The 26767-nt window shown below is 45.4% G+C and overlaps 1 protein-coding gene across 3 annotated transcripts in view; it reads right to left on the reverse strand.

The window, feature by feature from the left end:
- Dgk (diacyl glycerol kinase 1) overlaps nucleotides 1–26767 on the reverse strand; it is a 422138-nt gene that overhangs the window by 93994 nt on the left and 301377 nt on the right. For all 3 annotated transcript variants that reach the window (XM_075892403.1, XM_075892402.1, XM_075892401.1), the window contains one exon: nucleotides 7996–8072. In XM_075892403.1, the coding sequence (XP_075748518.1) occupies nucleotides 7996–8072 (77 nt within the window). The remainder of the gene's footprint in view (nucleotides 1–7995; nucleotides 8073–26767) is intronic.

The following is a 26767-nucleotide window of genomic DNA, read 5'->3' on the forward strand; positions in this document are numbered from 1 at the left end:
CTCAGCCCTCCGCGTCAACGTCAGCGTCTCCGACGAACATGGCGTCGCAACCGTACGTTTTCACGCCTCTCAAGGATCCCGGTACATTCTGCGGAACCGATGGCGTCGACGTTGATGATTGGCTGGCCATGTTTGAACGAGTGAGTGTGCCGAACAGATGGGATCCCACACTTCAGTTGGCTAATGTGCTGTTCTATTTGAGAGGCACGGCCAAACGGCCAAGGTGTGGTATGAGAACAATGAAGAAGAACTCACAAGCTGGGACCAATGCAAAGCAAAGATGCGAGAGGTGTTTGGCAAAACCGCCAGTCGGAAGATCGCCGCCAAAAAGGAATTGGCCTGCCGTGCCCAATCCCCTACGGAGTCATACCTCGCTTACATTCAAGACGTGCTGGCCCTTTGCCGAAAGGCCGAAAGCGACATGACAGAAGGTGACAAGGTGGGACATGTTCTGAAAGGGATTGCCGACGACGCGTTCAATCTCCTGATGTGCAAGGGCTGTTCCACCGTAGACGCGATCATCAAAGAGTGTCGTCAGTTCGAGCAAGTGAAAAGTCGCCGCATTCTACAAACATTCGCTCGACTCCCAAACACCGCTGCAACATCTACTTGCGAGGACCAGTCAACACCACAACGTGCATCGCCGCCGGGAGACCTTACACGCATTGTTCGTCGTGAACTGGAAGCTATGGCGCCCTCGGCGTTCTATTCGCGCAGTACCGATGCCACTCCTGTTACTGTTCCTCTTGTTCAAGCCATCGTGCGCCAGGAGCTTGAAAACATCGGAGTGCATTCCGTGTGCCATGTCACCGCGCCTAGAGTCAGCGAACGCCCTTTCGTGATGCCCTTCTCCGACCGACGGTCTTCTCCACGTACTCGCAACCCGGCTGAGTGGCGAACTGCAGATGACCGCCCTATATGTTTCAACTGCCACCGCGTTGGACATATTGCCCGTTACTGCCGCAACACATGGTCCTCGGCACATCGCGCAACGACCAATATGACCCGTTTCGACGATACCGCCCGCACCTTTCCACCTGCCGAAGAGCCCAATGCCATTGACCATTCTCGGAACACTTGGTACAGCCGCTCGCCTTCACCACGTGGGCACCAGTCTCGATCGCCGCAAACACGTCGTCCATCGTCCCGTTCGCCGCAGCCACGGCGCTTCTCGTCCCCCGTGGCTTCCGGCCGCGTTGTCTCGGAAAACTGAGAAATGCAGCCCCCGGAGGTGGTGCTGCATTGACGACTTCCGCAGCAAATCCTCTTTCCGTTCCCACCAGACGAAGTGTAATAGACGTTAAAGTAGACGGCGAACCTGTACAAGCACTTGTCGACACCGGCGCAAGCATTTCGGTCATGAGTTCAAGCCTACGCACACGTTTAAAGAAAGTTCTGACACCAGCGGCTGCACAAATGCTCCGTGTGGCCGATGGCGGCACGCCGATGGTTCTCGGTCTGTGCACTGCCCGCTTACGTATAAAGGACCACACTACTTCTGTCATTTTAGCCGTGATTGACCACTGCCCTTATGACATTATCCTAGGCCTGGACTTCTTGTCGAATCATTCTGCTCTGATCGATTGTGCTACAGGCGTTCTTCAGCTAGAGTTGCCTCAGATAGTCGCTGAACCCCACACTGCCCCGCCGCGCCTGTGCTCTCTTCAGGATGTGCGGCTGTCAGCTCAGGCAGCCACCTTCGTCGTTTTGACCGCACAGCCCCAAGTTCCCGATGGTCAATATGTCCTCCTTCCTCTCGCCGACGTCCTCTTGAGCCGCAACATTGCCATTCCCCATACGCTTGTGACTGTTACTGACAATTGTACCTCGCTTCCACTTCTCAATTTCAGCTTGTGCCCTCAAGTGCTTCCTCGTGGCATGTTCTTGGCCAGCGTATCTAATGCTGACGAATTCGAAATAGCAGCGCTCACCACCGAGATTGATTTACTTCAGTCTCCTGTAGCGAACAGCACCTGTTCTCGGCCAGATCGTTTCTCGAAGATGATTGCACCCGACCTCAATCCTGCGCAAGCCAATGACATCCATCGCCTTCTCGCGTCATATACCGACATTTTTTCTTTCGACGACAGACCTCTAGGGCAAACATCCACTGTTCAGCACCGTATAAATACTGGTGACGCCAGTCCTATTCGCCGACGCCCCTATCGTGTCTCCCCCACTGAGCGTAGAGTTATCCAAGCAGAAGTGGACAAAATGCTCAACAAAGGTGTCATAGAACCATCAAGTAGTCCTTGGGCCTCCCCTGTCGTCCTTGTGAAGAAAAAAGATGGTACCTGGCGCTTCTGCGTTGACTATCGCCACCTAAACAAGATCACACGCAAAGACGTGTACCCGCTACCACGCATCGATGACGCGTTGGACTGCCTACACGGGGCTACATACTTCTCGTCTATAGATCTTCGGTCCGGCTACTGGCAGATTTCTGTCGATGAAATGGACCGCGAGAAGACGGCCTTCATTACACCAGATGGTTTATACCAGTTTAAGGTCATGCCTTTTGGACTCTGTAACGCCCCTGCCACATTCGAACGAATGATGGACTCTCTCCTGCGTGGTTACAAGTGGTCTACTTGTCTTTGTTACCTAGACGATGTGATAGTCTTTTCATCTACTTTCGATAGCCACCTGACCCGTCTCGCTGCAATTCTCGCAGTCTTCAGAACAGCTGGGCTACAACTCAATTCCAAGAAGTGTCAATTTGGTCACCGTCAGATTGCCATTCTGGGCCATATTGTAAACGCCGATGGTGTCCAACCAGATCCCGAAAAGATCCGCGTCGTCCGTAGCTTTCCAGTGCCCCGTTCTACATCCGATGTCCGTAGCTTCGTCGGCTTATGTTCCTACTTTCGCCGTTTTGTGAAAAACTTCGCCGACGTTGCCCGGCCACTGACAGATTTGCTGAAGAAGGATACCACATTCTCATGGGGCCCTGAGCAGGCTCAAGCGTTCGCCGCTCTCATCGGCTACCTAACTACGCCCCCCATACTTGCCCACTTTAATCCTTCTGCTGCCACAGAGGTTCGCACCGACGCCAGTGGCCACGGTATCGGCGCAGTTCTCGCTCAGCGGCACCACGGTAGACAGTGCGTGATAGCTTACGCCAGTCGCCTGCTTTCTCCCCAGGAGATGAATTATTCCATCACCGAGAGAGAGTGTCTAGCTTTAGTTTGGGCCGTCGCCAAGTTTCGGCCATATTTATATGGTCGCATTTTCACTGTCGTTACGGACCACCACGCCCTCTGTTGGCTGACTTCTCTGAAGGACCCGACTGGACGTCTGGCTCGCTGGGCTCTGAGGCTTCAGGAATTTTCGTTTAGCGTCAGCTACAAGTCTGGCCGTTTGCACAAGGACGCAGACTGTCTTTCTCGATATCCGGTAGATCCTCCTGATCCCGTTGCGCCTGACCTGGAGAGCAGAGTAATGGCGTTCACAGACGTCAGCGATATGCGCATCGAACAACGACGGGATGAGTCATTGCGCACTATCATCGACGCCATCCAGTCTGACAGCCATGACGCTGAATCCCGTATGTTCGTGCTGCATGACGGCATCCTCTACCGCCGCAACGTCACCACTGAAGGCCCTGAGCTTCTGCTTGTCATCCCTCGTCATCTACGGCCTGCCATACTTCAACAACTTCACGACGCACCAACAGCGGGACACCTCGGCGTTTCCCGCACATACGACCGCGTGCGACGTCGATTTTTCTGGCCTGGATTGTACCGCAGCGTACGTCGATATGTCGCCACTTGCGACCTCTGCCAGCGCCGGAAAAGACCTTCTTTGCTGCCAGCTGGATATCTTCACCCAATTGAAGTCCCCTCTGAACCATTTCATCGCGTGGGACTCGACCTTCTTGGCCCTTTTCCGACGACGACACTCGGAAATAAATGGATTGCCGTCGCCACAGATTATGCGACCCGTTACGCGATAACAAAGGCCATGCCAACCAGTTGCGCCACTGACGTCGCGGATTTTCTTCTTCATGACGTCATCTTACACCATGGTGCACCCCGACAGCTGCTTACGGACCGCGGCCGCTCTTTCCTGTCCAAAGTTGTCGATGACCTCCTTCGCTCGTGTGCTACAGCGCATAAGCTATCTACCGCCTACCACCCACAAACTAATGGCCTAACTGAACGTCTCAACCGCACGCTCACAGAGATGCTTTCGATGTACGTCTCCGATGATCATCGAGACTGGGATACCACGTTGGCCTATGTGACCTTCGCATATAACTCCTCTCGACATGACACTGCGGGATTCTCGCCTTTTTATCTTTTATATGGTCGCGACCCCATATTGCCATTTGAAACCACCTTGCCTCTCGTGCCATCTGCTTCCGAGTACGCGCGCGAAGCCATTGATCGGGCTCACATGGCTCGTCAAGTTGCCCAGTCTCGCCTCACCAGGTCACAGGATATGCAAAAAGCCCGCTACGACCACCGGCATCGAAATATAACGTTTGCCCCAGGTGACCACGTGCTCCTCTGGTCACCGTGTCGCCGTGTAGGTCTCTCCGAAAAACTTTTGTCCCGATACGCCGGACCCTACCTAGTCTTACGTCAAGTTAGCGACGTAACCTACGAGATCGCGCCATTGCACTCCAGTACGTCACCAAGTTCGTCACTAGTTGACATTGTCCATGTTTCGCGCATGAAACCCTACTTCTGTCGCACTTCTCCGGACTCTCGCCGAGACGGCGCTCCAACGCCCGGGGGTCCTGCTACGGAGAGGAAGAAAAGGAAGAGGTGCGACTGACAGGCGCGCGACTGGGCCAATCAGCCATTGTGTCTCTTGCCTGTAGTTTTTACTCTGCAAATACATCTTGCTCAGAAGCAACCAACCTCGTAACAATATATATAGGTAGGTAGCACTATTTTGCAAATAGGTAGCGCTATTTTTGGCTGTGTAAAAGTGTTGATGTCAAAATCGAAACAACAAAGAAATCACTGCGGATAAAACGGCAGTAAATCAAATCGAGACCGTCTTTTCTAATCAACTTTTCTACTGAAATCCACATAATACATACAAGTTATTTCACCTCTGATTTTACTGCCAGTCAAGTGAATGATATCTACACGATTTATCTAAGCCGTAGAAAGGAAGGAAGGAAGGAAAATAGAGGGAAAAGAAAGGCAAGGAGGTTAACCAGCCCATAGGCAGCCGGTTTGCTACCCTGCGCATGAAAGAGGGATGGGGGAGATGAAAGAGAGCAGAGAGGGAAAATAGAAACAGCACATTCGGCAGCACATGCGCGCACACTCAGTCATAGTCCAGTCTTGTCTTTCGCGGTGTGTGACATTGCTGTTACAGTCGCTTGTTCAAGTCGGTGTCGCGTAGGAATTTCAACAGAGCTTGCATCGCCTTCTGTTGCAATGTCTTCTCTCGGGCAATTGACAGAATAGTGTCCACAGACATTTGGCTGTTGTCGATGCGCGCAAAAGCGGACGCCAGTGACTGTCTCTGGATTTCATACAATGGACAGTCACACAGGATGTGGTGTAGCGTCTCTTCGCAATGACAGGCATCGCAGAGAGCGTTGTCGGCCATTCCTATGACAAAGGAGTAAGATTTTGTAAATGCCACTCCTAGCCATAAGCGATGAAGAAGGGTGGCTTCTCTTCGGTCGAGTCCAGTGGGCATGCGGAGAGCCATCAAAGAGGTGGTGTTGACGATTCGTATCGATGCTTGGTGGGCACCATAGTGAAAACGTGATTTCACGCGCAAGTCGTCGAAGATTACTGGCAGCATCAGTCCTCGAAAGTGGTATGGCTTCTTCTCGTGTTCCAAGCCGTAGATCTAAGCCGTAAAATGTTCGACATTCAAACGAGATTCACAAAAATTTTATATAACTTCCAAGAAACTTCAGGTATGAAATTTATAAGCGCATACCATGTACAGATGAGGCTGTTCTGTAAAGTGCGCTTATATAGTGAAGCGTTTAAATGAGACATCTATGATACAGTGACTATTTTCACGCTTTCCGTCAATAAAAGCGAAAGTTGGGCTAGTTGAGGGTTCATACTTGGGAAGTAAAAACAGCGCAAAAGTATAGACAAGGACAAAGGAAGTTACGACACCGCGTGATTTGTGATGAACTACTACTACTACTGTCAGCGCGGTGTAATCTCTTCCTCTGTCATTGTCTATATTTTGGCGCTGTTTTTAACTTTCCGTCAATAGTTAAGAATAATATTTGCATGGGTTTCAGCGATTTCTGAAGTTGTTTTTACATACACATTAAATTAAATCTAGCGGGTTTATGTAAAATGTAGCTATTTCTCTCACTCAAGTGTTTTTCATATCATCCGCCACTCACAGCTTCCTAACCCCGATGATATAGGAGACCACAGCACAACCGGCAACGCTGACAAGAATAGGAAAAAGAAAATAATCAGATAATATGAGCCCTGTGCTGACTTTATCTTCGCTTGCATATCCTGCTTCTCCTTAGATTTGCCAATACATATAAATAAAGCTCTGTCATTGTCTGTAAATAATATATAGCTCTGTAATTGTCTGTAATGTTCGGATCGAAAGCTCACTGCTTAAGCTTCTACAACTCTAGCGATTCTATGAATCGCTGACCGAGAACCTAAATAATAGTAAAGGCTATCATTCCTCAAAAACGTTTAAACGACTCCCTGCGCTAATGCTATTCGTATAAGGGCGAACGCCAGCGGTATTGGCCCGCGCCTTCGTTGCTGTGGAAGGGGACTGCCCAATGGTATAAAGCACGCATATCCAAACTAAGAGCTTTGTTTTTTCATCTGCTTGATATCGAAAGTTGCGGTTTACTTTTTACTTTGCTTTCTTTAGGGGCAACCATTCTAATCAGGTACTGGGTAATAGCGGCCTATCAAAACCACGCTTCTGCCGTCTCGTTCATTAATATGGGAGCGCATACCCTCGGTGGAGCTTTTTCACTACCAGACACGTTCGTATTTCGTGACTAATTCAAGAGTACGAGCGTGTTCAACTGTTCGGCTTGCTCAACCGGACCTGCATGCGCCTTGCTTGTTCAGAATCCAATTTAAAAGACTATTAGGCTGGCGGAATGCGTGCCGCAATACCCAGACAAGGAAGCCAGAGTTGCGAAATAATCCCTGTCTTTCGTCGGATCCGCTCGGAAGACAACGCAAGACTTCCGAACAAGCCATCAACGGGCAAAGGAAGTAGAGAAGCCGTCTAACACTGGTGCTGTACTCGAAAATAAAATATGAATGCAGCAGAAAGTGCGTCAGCAGCGCAGAAGGTATAGTGCAGCAGCGCATGTGTCCGACATGACCACCGCGAAACGAATTAAACATTGCAGACGTAAAATGTGAAAAAGATATTAAGTTGTGAAAGATACACGCCTTGCCACAAAAGTTTTCATAGAGAAAAACTCTAATGATGATGATGTTGATGATGAAGATGATGATGATGAGTGTGAGGTTATCTTTTGGTGAAAAGTTGTAATCATATTCATTTAATTTTAAACATTTATTTATTCACTTCATACTTTGGTCATGTTATCGGCATGACTTCAACTCATCTTCCTACTACTACTACTACTACTACTACTACTACTACTACTACTACTATTACTACTACTACTACTACTTCTAGTCATAGTGATCGTCATCTTCCTATCCAAGCGGATCGATACAATTGAGCCCGTTGCTGGATAGACTGTGGCAGTGTGGCAATGGTTGCATTCAAATGAATGTTGGTAATGAACTGCTACTACTACTACTACTACTACTACTACTACTACTACTACTACTACTACTACTACTACTACTAAGACGACGACAACGACGACTACAGCCGAGGATGTAGCACACGGTAAAATAAGATATTATCACTATTAAAACTGCCACATTTGCTTATTTTTTCGTTTCAGTACCATGCTTGCTTCCAACGCATGCGGCCAGAGCCAAATGTATCATCTCTTATCACGTAATAAGCGTGCACACACACACTCACCCCTTCGGCGTTGTACTTGGACAGGACTCCATTCTCCTTGAATTCCTCAAGAACGTCTGGAAGCTTCTTTGATGAGTCTGCGTGAACGGAGTGCCAAAAAAAAAAGTTTAGTCCCAGGCGTGCAGAGTTCATTCACGTCACGCCCACATGTTTTAAGTGAATACCAAAGTTACACCAGAGTTTCAGACAAGATCAACATTTCTCGAAGCATACACCCGTCGAGGCAGTCTATAAAAGTTACGGTGCCCAAGTAGGTGACTACTCAACCCGGAGATCGAGAAATCGAAGGCCGCAGTGGCCGGGAATCGGTGAAGGCAAAATACTACGGGCCCTTGTAATTATACCTTCGTGCATCCTAAAGAACCCCAAGTGGTCGTAATGTGTCCGGAGCCCTCCAACTTAGCGTATGTCAAACATATCGTGGTTTTCGAATATAAAACACCACCAATGTATTACTCAAAACAGGTAACACCATTTCCTCCCAGTAAGCGGCTTCATTGAGGTTGCAATAAGCTCTGCAGTCAAGTGTTAGTGGCGACAAAAGTAGGGCTAGCAGTGTAGTGCAACTGATCTGCACGGCACATCCACCACCAAGAGAGCGATAAAGTTTATTTATGCCTGCTCAATATATTTATGTAATTGTTATACATATTCGCGCTTTTTCACGGTGTGACTCTACCATCTAGTGCTGTCTAGTTATGCACTTAATTTCACATCGGAACCAGGATACGCAACTGCTCAAAAAGGAGTATTCGCATTACAGAACATACTGAAATGTTCGAACGTTAATTAACAAAGTTAAATTGACCTTATTTATTTTATTACATTAAGGTACACCTTTCATCCGTATAGTTCCTATGAATACAGACTCAAAGATTCAGATACTCAGCAGATTCCTTTGAAGTATTCCCACCAGTGAAACAATATGGAATCGACTGAACCTTTTACTGTATTCAACAAAGAAAGAAATGACAAAAAATGTCAAAATAAAAAAATAGGACAATTGCCAATTTCAAAACGATCTACCAGGGGAAAAGTGATGCCCTCGCAAAAGTTATATCTTAGTTAATGAAGGGGAGCATTTGTAGTAGAGCTGTTTAATTATTCCACGCACGCTGAGGTCTTAGAGAGTGTACAAGAAAATCGCGAGAAAAAAAAGTTGACTATTTAGAAGTTCAAGAGTCATGTTCAAACAGTGTCCGATGAATTATGCACGGTTGCTTCCCCATTGGGACGATTGACTCGCAAGCGTACACTGTTCTGGCAACATGCCATAAACGCTACACCCCTTTACGAACAGTAATGCTGGTACGCTGTCCATATTAAAAAAAACGAACAATCGAGCAATGATCTTACGGCGTTCTCTTCGAGAAACAGCCGTCGAGGGAGCAGCATATTCTCGCCGAGATTCACCGCATGCAAACATCCGAGTTTTCAGCGCGCCAGAGTAAAACTTTATACAGACCCGCTGAATGCAGCCCCGCCAACAGCACGCGTTATACACGCTCGCCGAGAAAAGGGGGGCCCCAGAGACCCATTACTTCGGCGAGAACCACCATTTAACTACGAGCGTGCGGAGTGCGCCAAAAAAAAAAAAAAGAGTGGCGCACTGCCGTCGGCGTGGACACAACGGCATGCACTTGGACGAACTGCGAGTGGCCTTCTAACACTGGCAAGCGGGCCGCGCCCGGCGGACGAGATGCTCCGAGTCTCGTTTCCGCTCTTCACTGCCACTCTCCGCTCCATTTCCGGGCGCAATCGATCTCCCAAAGCTTCACGCGTATAACCTCTCTCTGGCGGAGTGAGCGCTGTGCTCTTTGCGCCACTTCAGCTGCTGCCCGCACTGTATCCGGCTGAACGAGTGCGCGCACCTAAGACGGAAGGACGGCTCTCATTGATTCGGCCCTCCGGGTTCTCGGGCCTCATTTAGGGACTGCGAGAGCCGCAGCACTAAACGCGGCTCAAGTTCTGCCTCTCGAGAAAGCAACGATTTGGCTACGCGATAAAAGAAGTTTGACGCAATCTGGTCGTAGTGTGCAGTGATTGCGCAACTTGCTGCCTAAAGAAAAGCCTCAGCTGAAGCGCGAGGCAGTGAAAGTGCTAGGAACGTTTAGAGCTTAGTAAGGGTACCACGGCCATGGCTAAATTCGTCCACCATGTCCATGTTCACCCTGTACTAATTGGAATATGAAAAAAAAGCAACCATTGACTTAGTGACAAGTTGAGGAATCGTTATTAGGTGGATTTTTGGCGCGTTTATTAGCGCTAAGTCTTACTCTCATACAGCATGCAAGCCGGACGACGAACAATGGTACAAGAAACAAAATCTCGACCACTTCCAGTCAGTGGACTTTTGAATTAAACTAAACTACATTACTGCATTATTCACATTGCTTCAAGATCTGCTGGTTTTTATTAACGTTGTATCAAACAAAGAAACGAATTCCTTAAATTCGCTTCCTCCGCACATTCATAGCGACAGTTTCGTTTAGGCAGACATAATACCTTCTGATAGTATACGAGGGCTTATTTATTGGTCAGCCGCCCGTTCTTTGACGGATAACGCTCTACGGGACGCCATTTGTCAAAAAAATCACCTCGCAAGCACTCCGTACAAATGGTTGACCAGCAAAAGCTTCAACGTGATGCCCCGGCGCTTAGCAGTAAGTTCAACCCGACGCTGCACTGAATCCATTCACAATTATTGGTTACATGTTCGTGCTTCTTAATGAGCTTATACACACGTCTGACTTGGGTTTACCTCGGTGTTTATTTCACATGCCATTCACAGACGTCACAGCCGAAGCCAAAGTGCCGCTGAATAAACACCCGCCTAAAGCGGGCGTTCGCCCCGGCGAGCGCGCTCCCGCAATCACGTTGACGCTGTTCTTATGTGATTCTTATGTGATTCTTAAAGAGAAAAGAAAAGTGAGCCCCGTAACTGTCTGCATCACAGTGCGACACCTCAACAGTAGCTCACAAGGGATGGGGTAAGGAGGGATTAAAAGGATAGGATTAAAAGGTAAATAGAGAGAGGAAGGAGAGAGCGAGGCGCAGGGACAGCGAACGACAGAAAACGACGGAAGTAAAGAGGAGATAGGAAAGATGGACACGGTCACAGGAGTCCGAGGACGGGGCATCACTCGGCGAGAGCTCTTGTCGGCGTCAGGGGATGGCGTAGGGGGCGCCCAGTCGGCCAGAGCTGCGCTGTCGTCGGCGATCGCGGAAGCACAACCGGTCGGCACGAAATTTAGCGAGCGAGTTCCACGCTGTTCTGCCCTCAACGCCGCTTGTTCGGCGCGCATTGTTCAAAGCGCTTGACATTGTGAGCTAACTCGCTGTGTTGGTTTGAACGATCCGACCGATTTGGGCGCTTGCATTCCCCTTCTCGATTTAGCGCGTCTAGGAAGGCTGCCGGGTCATCGATACGCAGTTGCTGCCGGCACTCAGCATTCCGGGCCTGTTTTTGTGCCCGGACTGCAGCATCGGCAGGGCGAATGCGCGCTCTCACGTTTCCACTGTCGGTGCTCTTGCGACGTTGTCTGCTCTTCTGGAGTCCGTAACGCTGCAACGCCGCTTGCTGGGCGCCACGGTTCCAACGGAGTAGACGACGTCCCTCACAGAGCAGCCAATGGCACGTGCTTGAGTACGACGCTAAGAACAACGTAACTGATAGCACAGCCAATGGAAACCCCTCATCTCATCTATGCCGCATGGTTTTCTGTTTCTTTTAGTCATATAGAGCTTTCCCTGTAAAGGAGCTTTCCTCAATCGCTGTCATAGCTATGGGCGGCGCTGATAAACAGGCCAGGCTTCATGCACATAAATACCCTGTACCGTACTCGCTACAGGGTATTTATGTGCATGAATTATGTGCATTTATGTGTACAGGGTATAATGTGGATGAGCGCAAGACCGCCGCCCTACAGCTCAATCGGTATGAGCATCGGGCGTGAAATGGGAGGTTGCCGTGCAGACCCATGCCGGTGGCAAGTTGTCTTGCCTTTTTGTCCAGTCTGCTTTCTCGACATCTGCATAACGTTTACCACAAGATACTTGGAACAATACAATTAACGTCTCCTATACTTTTCTTGCCTCCTTATCTGCCAGTTTTCATAAAGGTAGTGTCAAACGAGGAAGCAAGCTGTCTGAAATTCCCAAATCATTCATTCAGTGAAGTAAACAGTATTTCAATGAGCGCTAATATATTACTCCACAAGGGTGTTGAGCCTGCTTCGCAAGTAGGAAGCAAGGCTTTGGGCCCAGTTGCACAGCGGTATCAAAACAAGTATCAGTGAAAGTGCCGAAATAGTACACATATCTGGACGACAAGGACGACAGTAGAGCACGAAATTTTTTTCGTCTTTTGTTTTTAGGAGTATGTTCGGGCTAATCTAGCAGTTCGTTTTGCTGAGAACAGGACAATAACTTGACGAAGCAAGACAGCTTGCTGACACAGGGGGCCGTACCATCAGCAGTTGTTTTCATTTTGCCTGCGTTTTCTATGTTATTTTCCTTTGCATTTCATGCTGCGTATCTGGTGTGTCCGTAGGTGCGTGTACGTTTATCACTATGATACGTAATAATTAAAAAGTAGAAAAAAGTGCCACTTACTTTATTCAAAAGGGCCCTGACACTTTTTAGCATGGTCAGAAAACGTTGCTGATAAATTGTCCAGGTTGCCTAAAACACGTTAGCCAAATATTAACCTGCAGCAAGCATCTTGGTACGCGCAATTCATTCTCAAAATCAGCTAGAAATCGTTCCTTCTTTTCTCGACAAAATACGTCATAAACCCGAATGACCTCGTCATAAACCCATAGTGCATGGTCATTGGCTGATTTGAACATCTCATGCTGCATAGTTGCCTTGGCAGCCGCAGTATGCCGCCGTAGGCCCACGTTTGCGCTCACGCTGAAAGGAAGTGCTCAAGGTCACGAAGCGCTTTGACAATGTTACGCATCTTCTGGCCCTCTTGTAATCCCTCTTCCTGCTTACATCTTTCAGGTATGCGGGGATTTCGACCATCTGGTGTTCTTTAACGTGCGCTACTATCACACAGCACATGGGCCTCTACCATTTCGCCTCCATCGAACCCGCGACCTGTACGGAAGCACAGAAAGCTCTCGAAGCGTACAACAAATCCCTGTGGCTCGTACTTTATGAATTCTGAACCTCCAAGTTCGTGTGCAAAGATATCTCCCGGGGTCATATACATCACCGTGAGTCACAATACAAAGGTTATAGCTATGCAGCTCTCTGAATGAGAGGATACGGTGTGTTTTTGTGTTACCTGCGTGATAAAACCTTGTGGCTGCTATATTTATACAAGAATACTGCATACTTTTCCGGCTTATAGAACTTAATAATATCTCGAGAGTGCCTTAAATGCGTGATAAACCCCTTCCCCAAGTATACATATAAGGTCAGTACCCGGGTTTATTGTCTCGCAAATTGATCGTCAGGATGTTTCTCGAAGCTGTCAAGGACCAGCAAAGTTACCGGAGTAATCTCTTCGCCTTATTCAAGCGCCTTCGCTCTTCTTTAGTCGAAAGAGCGCTGGAGGCTACACAGGGAGGCGTTTAATGTGGGAAAAAAATCACAGCGAGTCCACGGAGTGAATTATGATGAGTGGGGCGAAGCATTTGTCAACCCATCCATGCTTCCATCCATCCGTTCATTCTTGTTTCCGTTCGTCCGCACGACCATCTGTGCGTCAATCCATGCGTCCGTCCATGAGTTCGTTCCTCCGTCTGTCCGTCTGTTCGTTCGTCCACCCATCCCATCCGTCCGTCCATCTGCTAGTCTGTCTGTCCGTCCATGCACCCATTCGTACGCCCATCTAGTGAACACTCCAATTACCGCCATCTCCCCTCTCGCAACCCCTGTGGCATATACCCTCTTTAGAGCGGGCATGTGGCTACATACATACATACATACATACATACATACATACATACATACATACATACATACATACATACATACATACATACATACATACATACATACATACATACATACATACATACATACATACATACATACATACATACATACATACATACATACATACATACATACATACATACATACATACATACATACATACATACATACATACATACATACATACATTTCGACAACATACGTCCAATACTATTTCTGCATAAACATCTCATTTGCATGCCACTTCACACTTGATGAGCTCCTTCCAAAACTTATTTTATATAACAGCCCTTCTGAAACCATATCATGAGTTAAACTTTAATCAGGCTTTCCCTGAGATGCGGTTCTCGCCCCAAAAAGAAGCCCTCCCAAGACATTTCTCAGAAGTAATCTAGTAGTGCGCCACTTGAGCTCTAAAGACTTGGTTTGGCATAATATAACTCCGCAAAAAGTACTACGGGGATGCATATACACTTATTTTTGACATTACATTACTTTGCATTGTCACTAAACACAATTTATGTTCGCACAGGTATTATTCCATTCCAATCCTAGTACATTGTGTCAGAATGCACGCCGAGAAGGGATGTAAACGAGTAATTGAACCGACAGCTTGGGCAGGTCTTTCATTCAATGACGTGTACCAAATCAGCCGTTTTCCAGTCCTTCTCAAGCTCCATTGTGGCCCATTCGGGCATGCAAGTGTGGGGCGCGTACGCAGTAAAACGTAGAGCTTTAAAAGAAGTAAATAAATATAACACCACTAAAGTACATGACTGGGCTAACAATGATAAAGGAGTAAAATGTGCCATAGTGTTCGAATAGAAAATAAGAATATTTTAGCAGAAACCACGCCAGGATAACTGTCTATGCTAAAGCGACGAGCATTCGACATAATTGCTTTTTGATAATTAGCTTCGCTACAAAATAGAAATATTGTCCAACAAAGTATGCAACACGTAATGCAGAGAAGCATAAGTGTTGTGAAGTAAAGCATACCAAAAGTGGAAGGGTGGATCGTTACAGTAACGATTGGAGTACTACCTAATATCCGCGTTACACAAACCATGACCTTATTCTGCTTGAAGCTTATTTGATTCTTTTTCAATGATGAGACAAAAGTGTAACAAGTTGTTCTTTATGTTGTTGTTGTTGTTGTTGTCGTTGTTTATTCAAAAATAGATACATTTTTTATGAATACATTTTTGCATGGCGAATGAACAATCAGAAGTCCCAAAGTAAAAACTGTCAGGGGGACCTCCTAACAAAAAGTAAAAAGAGGATTAGCTTTTTAGTCAGCAAACAGCGATGAAATCACAGCAATATTCAAAAAATGGTGCAGAAACGTAGGGCCATATGAGCAATAGTGACAATTTGCTTGAAACAAAGAAACCTAAAAAAAAACATTCAAGTCATAAATCATTTAAAAATAAGACCTTCAAGCGCTTACAAAAGGAGTACATTGAGCATGATTTGAGATCAACAGGCAGCATGTTCCACAGTGTTATGCATGAAAATATTGCCGTCATTTGACCATAGTTGGTACGTACTTTAGGTAGAAGTAGATTACTGTTAGCTGAAAACCTCGTGTTGTTAGTATTTACAAGAGTAACTCCCGAGAAACTGGAAATGTATAATTCATTATTAAGGATACGAAACATGATCATTAAAATTCTGTAGCTGAAGAGTTTAAGCAGAGGTAAAATGTTCATGTTGCTAAAAAGGGGGGCTGATGGTGATTAAAATGGTTTGAAAGTAATGAGTCTCAAAGCTTGCTTCTGTAATCGTTCTAGATGATTTACATGTGACCAATATGTATTTCCCCATGATGATACGCAGTATGACAGGTGACTATGAATGAATGCGTAATATAAAGATAAGAGGATTTCAGTGGAGAAGTAAGGTCGTGTTTTGATGATCACGTGAATACCGAAAGACGCATTTTGAATTAAGGCCTGCGCATGCTCGCTGAATTTCAAATGTTTATCTAATACCACACCAAGAAATTTTGTAGATGAACATGCATGAATGAAGTGTCCATCAAGTGTCACTGCTAATGAAGCAATGTTTGGAAACAACTGCGGGGAATGAAATACCATAAAATTAGTCTTTGATGGATTGATGAGTAACAGATTCGACACACACCATGAATGAACGTCTCATTACTTAACGGGTAAACGAAAAAAAAAGCAAGTTTGGCACGTGTTTATATCACGCATGTTGTTGGAATACCGAAATGAAACATTTCGCCCAGAACTAACCTGATTCACTTCTGATATTCATATATAGTATTTACTATCAATACTTTTTAGATGTGCTACAGGTTGAGTCAACATACGCGTGCATGGAGTCACAAAATAATGATGATGACGATGATGATGATGATGATGATTATCCTTGGATCATTGGCACTTACCCACTCTGGGGGATCGGCCATGAGTCGGGCGGATCATACATACTGAATTCATAATTAACATTTAGTAAAAGCTAAAATGATTTTGAGATTATTTTTTAATGTAACGTTAATTATGAATACTTGTAATTTTAAGTCGCACTATTTTGTTTAATCTCCCAGAGACTGAAGATCTTTTGACTAGGAAGGTTGAATAAAAAATTGTTTGTATTTGATACACCTACCAAATGTGTTCGAGTCGCATATAAACTGTTCGACAGCTTAGAAAATATTTCTGTCCTAGTGCCCCAGCACAAAGGCCCCAAATGATAGCAGAACGGCCGACGTGACCGGTAGACACATTCATAATGCCACACATGCTCGTTTCTTTCTTCTCTACAGCGAAGTCTGTTGCGAGATAACAACAGTCGCTCTTGGTGCCGTAGTTACGAGCACAAGCGCCGCCGCTTGTGTCCATAACCACTATCGTGTTTCTTTATTGATGCTACCAGCGTTTTTTTTTATGTTAGCACGTGTGACTGCTGTCTTGCGAAAGCCGCACTCAAGTGATTGGAAACTGTCCAGACAAACTTAGAACCAAGTTCTCAAAGCGGTGCTAATGAACTTGATAATTCCAATAAGCACAGTTTAATGTTCACCTCTGTCACAGTTCTCTAAAAACTGTAATATTACGCTTAAGTTCATGCGGATACTGTACGCAAGCTGACAAAATGGAGTAAACGTAAAAAAAAAAATATTGGTCAAACGAGGAGGCCGGTGATGCTAATACGCCTAATTTCCCGTATTCAAGCACCTGCAGCAATCTGCTTGGCGATACTTGCTATTTGAAGGAGAAGGGTAGCTTGCGCAACAGACAGTTTCCGTCTGAATTTTATGGCGCCCTCTAAAGTCACCTGTGAGTCATGTCGTAAACGATTGCGCATACCCAGACCGGGCGTTTCACGTATAGGAGCCTGGACAAAGGGAAACAAAATAAAAATAAATAGGTTAGGAATAAAAATTAAAAAAAGGAAGCACCTTCACGCGCAAGCCATAAAGGCGGCCATTTCAGAGCTACCAACTCCTATGCACCAGATAAACGGGGCACTAAATTTGGCGCTGGAAGAAAAGGCCATCAATGCAGACACGCGAGCTGCAGCTGCTTCGAAACTTTGCAGCCGGAGAAGGTGGCCCGGAAACTCGACGGTTTCGCAAAAAGAGCAAAAAAAAAAAAGAAAGAACGCCTGGGTTGCACGCCAGCAAAGTGTATGTCTATAAACTGCTGCGACGCGCTTCTCCTCTGCGCTGTGATTATCCAGCCTTAACATTTAGGTTGATCTACAGTATAAGGTAGTCGTACTAAGTGCGCATTGTGGTTGAGTTTACGAAGCGACACCAGGCAATAAAATCTGGGATCTGAACAATTTAGTCAAATTTATTTGTGATTGACAAAGCGCCAACCCCCTGTAAAGAAATGCACCAACGTACATTGACTTCCTTAAGAAAATTTAATTGAGCGAATTTCCCTCAGGATGTGGCTGCTGCTAAAGAAAATCTTATGTGGAATGATATAAGTGGTACACGCTTCAAGTAAAAAATAAATGAGTAAACATTTTCTTTCAAACGAACGGAGTCGTACATTGAACGACTCAAAACTCACCGAAAAGAGTGAAGGGAGTCTTTGTTTTCTCCCTAAGAGTAAAGGTTTGAATGCAGAAGCGACCGTTTGCTATTGTTAACTTACGCCATCGATTTATTTTGTTTATACGTCCTCCTTAAGTCCGAAGCACCGAAGCAACAAAGTAGAAAAATCGTGTTTGCGTCAAGTACGTAGTGAACAGAGGAAAGAGAAAAGTAAACTAGCATCACTGCTACAATACCTACGAAGCGTTTCTGAGAGACGAGAGCTAGAACCGGCGTACGAGATAGGCAGGCCGGCTGCTGTTATGATCAAGCCGACAAACATACACCACTGAAGACAACAGACAAGTAGCGCCCCACAATACACTAAGGATAGCAATAATATAAAGCATTCCGTGCGAGACGGTGGTACAGGGCGGTGGCATTTTCGACAGCTGCTGCCCTCTCTTTGTTTGCGCTCGGAACTGCCACTGTCAACACATCTTACGTTATTGCGATAGAATTCCTGTTTTGCGGTTCAGCTGCCCGTCAGTGAAGCCGAGCAACATATACGTATAGCTAGCTACGTGGCCAATGCGCCCGGAAAGCAGACCTCTCCTGCTTAGTAAACGCACTGCTCTGACAAAGCAAACAGGAGAAATGCACCCGTAATGCGCAGACAGAAACAATCATTCACAACGTACGTGCGCATCTATCTATCTATCTATCTATCTATCTATCTATCTATCTATCTATCTATCTATCTATCTATCTATCTATCTATCTATCTATCTATCTATCTATCTATCTATCTATCTATCTATCTATCTATCTATCTATCTATCTATCTATCTATCTATCTATCTATCTATCTATCTATCTATCTATCTATCTATCTATCTATCTATCTATCTGTGTATCTCCCTCTCCCTCTCTCCTCTCTCTCTTTCTCTCTCTCTCATATATATATATATATATATATATATATATATATATATATATATATATATGTATATATTAGAACAGTTTTGTTTCTGCCACACACTGCAAACAACAAAAGCAAGCGCGCAGGCAAATTAAGGCAAGTGCTCATTTCAGATTCAACGGTATAGAAACGGTAACTGCCGCAGTTAACGTAGCCATACTTACTCGCTTAAACGCACGCTCACAACTATGCGAAGAAGAAACTCCCGGCGCGCAATTCGCGCTGCGCACCCCTTTCTAAATGAGTGCTTATAATCCCCGCGTATTTTGCTTATTCGTCCCAGAGGTGAGCGAGCGCTGCGCGGTAGCAATAATCCCACTCGACTATATACCGTCCCATCTCGTGTAACGGCGCCAAAGAGTGGACCGTCAACGATACGGCTGTGTGATTACGCTCGGTGACGTGCTCTTGGTCTTGTTTCTTAAAACATGCGTCTTCCGATTTTACGTGGTAAAGGTGGTGGGTCTTCTTGGGTGACCATGCCACTGTTGCTGCGGGCGGAAAGCCTTCCTATAAGGGCCGCGAGGAAACCAAAGCTCGACTCATACATGTAAAAGACTGGCCGCGTCAAACCCTTCAGTTGCCGCAATAGAGGTGCTAATTAGGAGCGTAGCCAGAAGCTTATTTACGAGGGTGACCGAACTATACTTTATGTGTGTTCGTGTGTGAGTTTGTATGTGTGCGTGTACATACGCACATGCAAATTTGAAAGATTTCGGAGCGGACCAGACGTCCATGCCATTCAGCCACAAGGTTTGACAATGTGAAAGAAAATGAAATCGATGTCTTTCTATCCTTGCCGAATTAGCGCGAAGTATCGTGCCAGCGTCGAAAGCTGCCTTCAGGGGCGAAATTCTACTTCATTGAGGGTAAAATTTGCGCTGCACGTGTAAACAGTGTTGAACCCGAAGACACGCCTTCACCCCGCTAGACAGCGTGCTCTTGCATATTGCGTGCTTTGGCTCAGGTCGCAATGTCTTAGAAGTTGCCTTCAGTAACGTGGATGAACAGTAACTCGATTAGAAGAGCCACGGACAGAGCGAAAGCAGCGCCGAAGAGCAAGAGCAGGTATTACGGGTGCAAGCGCCGACTCGAAACAACGCCAAATAAAACGCACCAATTAAAACAGCACCAAATAAACAACGTTAAAGCCTGCATATTTGTGATAACATGAATGCTTATATTTATGGACACTGCAAAACGTTAAAGCCTGCGTGTTTGTGAAAACGTAAAGGCTTATAATATTTATGGACAGTGCATTTTTAGAGTAAAACGACACCACAATGATTAAGACGTGCACTTGCTTTGTCCCGTCTCTTTTTTTTTGTGTGGTATCGTTTCGGGCTAAATAAAAAGCACTATAGATTCACGCCAACTATCCCTCCAACGTATTGTGTTGAGTCATATTCACACACTACTCGTGGTGTGCAGTCTATGCAATGCATTAAATGAAAGAAAACTAAAAAAAATAAGAACAGGTTATTTTAACGACAGTATTTAGAATCGCAGCTTTGCGTCGGTTAATTCATTGCTAGTAGCTTGCGAAGACTATGATTGCTGAGACTGCGCTCAACACGCATCCAATAGTCACAGAGGCGAATGGAAGATTGAATAAAATTCCTTACAATTGGTTTTCAAAGGAAAAAAAAAGATTGATCTGCCCCTTTTGTCACCAATATTAATGCTATTACAGTTCAACGTTATAGATCTAACGCTGTGATTGCGACGATCGAACTATTTCGTTATATTTGGAAGTCCGTAATATACACGTAGGAATTTTTCGTCTTTTTTAAATCTAAAACTGTAACGTTACGTCAACCAAAAGCTACCACCTAGGCCATTGTTAGTACCACCAATCGAACTATTTCGTTATATTTGGAAGTCCGTAATATACACGTAGGAATTTTTCGTCTGCTTTAAATCTATAAAACTGTAACGTTACGTCGACCAAAGCCCCACCGCGGTGGTCTAGTGGCTAAGGTACTCGGCTGCTGACCCGCAGGTCTTGGGATCGAATCCCGGCTTTTTCCATGGAGGCGGAAAGGTTGTAGGCCCGGGTGCTCAGATTTGGGTGCACGTTAAAGAACCCCATGTAGTCATAATTTTTGGAGCCCTCCAATACGCGGTCTCTCAGAATCATATGGTGTTTTTGGGATGTTAAACCACACAAATTATACGTCATCCAAAAGCTACCAGGCCATTGTCAGTACCCCAATCTACAGCTGCACAGGTTGAAATGCCACGAGGGTGAGCCCCTGGTAAGTAGCTTCCCATGTCGCCTGGACATATGGGGCACCGTGTCCGGGCGACGCAGGCCAGAAAATCTGTTGCGCAAAGCATTCCTGGGCGAACAATATGTGGAGACGCGCAAAACGAATGAAGCGACTGTGCGAATACGCAGAGCCAGAAAGTCACAAAAAGATGATCTGTGCCACGAAATCACGAAACAAAGCACCACCGCACGCAGCATCATCCGGCAAGTAAGAGCGCTATACCGACCGTTGAATTTATTGCTCTGCATGGGCGTGGCATGCAACATCGCCCGACTAAAGCTACATAACCGTGAGCAGCACTTTAATCGTTTTAATGTGACATTGTTAGAACGCATTCCCAGAGAAAAAACTAGTTATTTAAATATTTAGAAGGTAATCTACGCAATTTTTTGCAAAGACATTATAGGAAAACTTCATTAAATCGGTTTTGGCAGCCAGGCTATATTTCGTTATTTCGAGTTGATGACAACACTGAGTCATATGGGTGTTTACTAAGGAATGGGAATTTCTTTTCTTTTTAGCATAACCTTCGTAAAACGGGTTTCATTAGATTGAATACCTGTACTTATACGCGCTCACAAAATTTGCACGGGGCCAGAGTAAACTGTAGCTCAGGCCGACCTCTCTGCATTTCTGTAAATAAATTATCCCTTTCTCTGCCTCTTATTGATTTGGTTGTTACAAAAAACAACGCGTTTAGAGTGCAAAAATAAAGTAAATTATTTTAATTGTTAGTCTGGACTCAGTGGCGCCTGTGATTGGTAGAATTTAAATGAAAATGTGGCTCTGTGAGTCTTCTATTCCACAACTTTTATTGTACAGTCACTAAAATAAAAGTTATTGGACAGTTGGTGATTGGCGATCTTCGAGGATCATTCGAAAAACTGCTCGTATTTAGTAATAGCGGGCATAATGACGAAATTGAGTAGCCAATATTCGATTGTATATTTTAAAGGGGGAATGGGTGTGAAAGCTCTCCTTAGTTATTTTCAAACCAAATTTGATTAGAATGGACGGCCTTGTTTAGTTTCTTCTCGTGATTAGAAAGATGCAGTTGTTTTTATTGTGGTGTCATTGTTATGCTATATAATTAAAAAGGCAATATGATTTATTATCACTACAATAAATAACCAACTCACTGAAATATTCAAATACTATATGTTTTTTTTTTTGGAGAAAGCACAAGGCTCACAACGAAACAAGTCCTTTTATGATTGCATCATTATTTATTGCTTAACAGTACATTAAAATCAATAGTTTTCAACGTGGCTATGCCGTGGTCACACAGAAAGCCAATTAAAAAACTTAATACTAACCCAATTAAATATTGCATGTTATTTGTGTGCTCCGAACCTTTAGCTTAATGCTGCAAAAGAAATTTTTGGTCTATATAACTGTGATATCCACTGAGATATTCCACTAAATGACTTGATGGGTCTGCAAAATTAGTAGTTTCAGAAAATAATTAAAAACAAACAAATGTGACATTTCGTTGTGGAGAAGCACAATGTGTGTGCACATGAACACTTGGAGAACATTACTTGGCTACAATAAATATAGGCCCTAAAAGCAGTAAAATGCAAGTGTGGCATCAACGAATATGTCATTTCAGCATCAAAACAGGCAAGAAATCAAGTCTCAAAGAAGCTTTCGAATTGACGTTAGAGCTGCAATATGAACCTCAAGTACAATAAACTTAGCAGACATGGAGAATATAATAGGTGAGGATTCCAAGAATGCTGTTTTCGAGAAAATGATCTTTTCGAAATATGGCTCTGACCCGAAAAGCTTTGTCTTCGAAAATGCACATAAAACAAAACGGGACACAACGCTTTTTTTTTTACTGTACACATGACTCTCATGCAACACCACTGTATAAAGCACGCGTGCGACAACACTTGTAAGATGTTCGGAGTAACATTGCTTTCTTTTTATTTTCAGATTTGTGTACCTAGCTGTTTTAGCTTGCGTTTCTTTGCCACTTAACAGAGATGCAAGAAGGCAAACAGGCATCTTGAGGAGACTTCAGTTTGTTCTACGCATTAGCTGTGCACACAAGATAACCACCACAAGGAAACTTGATGCGTGCGCCTGTATAGGCATACATTATAGTAGCATTATTATTTTTTTTCAGGCAACATCGCCGAGGCAGTTTTGGAATGCTGTCGCTTGGCATGATACCCTCTGCAAACGGTGCGTGCCTAAATTGCATAGCAAAGCTGTGGTCGTTGCGCCTTTCTTTTGGTACTCCTTTGCTGGGCAGCTGGCGCGCAACTTAAAGCTAAAACATAAACATTGCTGTCATTTCAAAAAGCATGCAGTTCTACAAGTACATTGTTATTCCGCATATTAAAATGGAACAAGAAGCCCAACGCACACTCCGAATAAAAGTATTGAGGGACCCGTCAGTAAGCACTTTAGATGCGATTAGCATGCTCCAGATATTTTATGCACCTCCCAACGGGTAAAACGGCGAAGATTGGTTTTTTTATGGTCTTTGGGCAGGCCATGGCCTGATAGAGAATCTGGAAGCTCTGATGGAGAAGCAAGGTTCGGACCAATTGACCCACACACTAGGTACGTGACACCTAGGTAGGCGCAGGTTAAAAAAAAAAAAAGAAACAGACATTTTTACGCGACATCATCAAAGAGGTCATTCCGCGGAAATGTTCGTGTCGTGTGGTGACGGTGTCGTCAGTTCTGATGAAAAAATGAGCGGTTTTCTTGAGTTATAGTTTGAAAGAGAAACAAATAAATTAATGATAAAAAAGTATTCAATACAGTGATTGAAACTAAAAAAAATCTTACATGAGTATTATGCAGTGCCAGGTGAGTTCTTTACCAATGCAATATTGTGCAGTTGGAGCGTAGAATCGCACCAGTCGTTAAAAAATGAATTGAACAACGAGTGGTTAGTTTAGAGTTCCACAATATAAAAAGCTCATAGGTGTATTTGATCATCATTATCAGCAACTTCAGTAGGAATCTGCGAATGCTGCCTTATGGACGCGTGGCAGGCATCGTCATTGCACAAAAAGGCAGAACTACGGCGAAGTGGGCGCTTCACGGCTGTACTTGCGGTAAGCATTCTCGAACAGCTTGAAACGACCGAGTTTACACGTGCAGGAGTTTTTTTTTCTCCTTTTTTTGTGGCACAGTTGATGAGTTTAACAAGAAGTGAGACCAGGCCAGTTATTAAAAATGAGATGGGAACGGGGTCTATCGCGTTCTACCCTTTAAGGCGGCGCTCAAGCGTCCTACTCCATAGTTGTTTCTTTTGTTGCGATAGCAACTATATGAACAGTCTTGACTGGTCCTTTGCCGTCGCCACCACCACAACCGTCATTCACGTACATGTATACGAATGCATATATATACGGGGAAGGATGCGCTGGCCTCCTCTTTCTGCGGAGCGAACATCGCCTTTGAGGCCGTGGTCGTCTGCGTGCGCGCTTATCACTTGAGCGAGCAAGGTGGAAAGGGGGGGGGGCGCTTATGGTTGCTCCGCTAACGCGGCAACATCAGCACGCAACTTGTGCCCCCACAGCAGGCCGGAGCTTCTACTGGCTGCAGTCTCAATACAAAAAAAACGGTGCCAAATGTGTACCTGGAGCGGCCATGTTCTCTTACACCAGCGTTGTGTATATTTATGTTAGATCGGATATGAATGAGTTCGCTGCCAGCCTAACTTCGTACACATTGAATTTTGTTGCTATCACATTCATTGCTTCTCCTTTTCGGTGAGACTGATTTTGTGCCATCATCGCTGCCACAGTCGCGAACTGCACTTGGCAACATGCGCACGAGTATACATATCCACAGAGAAAGCTTCCCGAGATTGAGCTAGGTATCCAACGTCTATGCACATTTTGAAGTTTCCGCACCGTTTGTCATGAGTTATTCGCGTTAATATGTACCTGTGATTACGTTTCGCGCGTCATTTGTGCGTGAGAAACGCGGGGCACGTTTAGATCTGCTTGTCATTCTTCGCGCGATCTTCCAATTTGTTGCTATCGCGTTCATTGCTTCGCCTTTGTGGCAAAGCTGTGACTTTTTTCTTCTCTCGCCATGTATATCGACACGATGCTGTTGAAAACACAATAACAGACTTATTGAGCGCAGACGTTAAGATCTCTTGATAATAAATAAATAAATAAATAAATAAATAAATAAATAAATAAATAAATAAATAAATAAATAAATAAATAAATCACACTCAGCTTCTGGTTACTCAGAAGACAGGGAAGATTATGACCATGGATATTTCTATACAATACTTACTAGAAGGAACCCTGGAGGTGCAACACACGGTGCTTCAGGGAGCACGAGAATGATGTGTTTTACGCGAATTTGTCAAATCTTCGCTCTTCCGGCTCCATTAAGCTTCGAGTGGCTTACAGCTGCTTGGTCACGAAACGAGAATCAGCAAACGCTGTGCAAGTGCACTTCACCACCTTAACTTCACCAATTCAAATCGTCACAATTTTCACGACGGTGCGTTGTTTCATTATAAACGAAACCGCAACACAGCAATAAACAAAACCACAAGTGCGTTCGAAGATAACTAGCACGAAGACTAGGCAAATTCGTGAATAACGTATTATTCCCATAGTCGCTGAGCAATCATAGCGCCGGAGTCCCCTGTGGTCAAGAGAAAGAAATAAACGTTTATTCAGAAACAGTGTTCCGAGCGAAGCCCGGCATCACCCTAAGGTGGGAGGGTTCTCTAGTCCAGAAACCCTCTGGCTTCGACTGCCCTCTTGACCCTGGCGACGAGTGGTCGTTGGTCTTCCAGGTCCTCGAGGACGAGCTTGGCCTCCCACGTTTCGAATTAGCTGGTCGTCGTTTGTTCTCGGTGCTTGGTCCCACTCTAGTTGCATGTCGTGGTGTGCATGGCGCTGGTATTCCAGGAGCAAGAGTGTCAGGGTGTCCGGTACGCTGCAGAGTGGGCACATGTAGCCATGTGCCGTTGGGTAGAGGCGGTGCATTAATATGACATGCATGTAAATATTGCTTTGCAGGCGTCTGAAAATCACACTCTCTTCCTTGGTTAATTTTTGAAGGGGTGGAGGGTACACCCGTCGCCTCATTTCGTGGTGTTGAAGTATAGCAACGAGTAGGTGTTTTCTGCTACCTCCATCTCTGCAGCCACGGATCGGGTATCCTTTGGTCCCAGGGCAATAAAGCGGCGAGGGCCGCTTTATTTCCCTGTAGACCCTCGTGTCCAGGAACCCAGATTACGCAGGTATATGGAAGTGGAGAGCTTCGTCGTTGCAGGATGTCAATTTGGTCGGCTGAGACGCGGCCCTTTGCATAAGTCCGGCAAGGGCACCGCGGCCTCTTCACATGTGGTGGTGGCGAGAGCGATTGCCACTTCTTCCGCTGCGTCTTAGTTGCGCACCTTGGCCGTGGGCAACGCTAACTCTCGGCCTTGAGAGTGTATACACGACACTGATAGCGTACGCGTTTCTACGTGGATACTTGGCCGCGTCGGTATAGCGGGCGTCCGGGTCTTGCCTGAGCTTTCGTTAAACAGCTTCTGCTCTAGCCTTT

This window comes from Rhipicephalus microplus, chromosome 4 (assembly GCF_043290135.1).
Source record: "Rhipicephalus microplus isolate Deutch F79 chromosome 4, USDA_Rmic, whole genome shotgun sequence".
NCBI classification, from domain to species: Eukaryota; Metazoa; Arthropoda; class Arachnida; order Ixodida; family Ixodidae; genus Rhipicephalus; species Rhipicephalus microplus.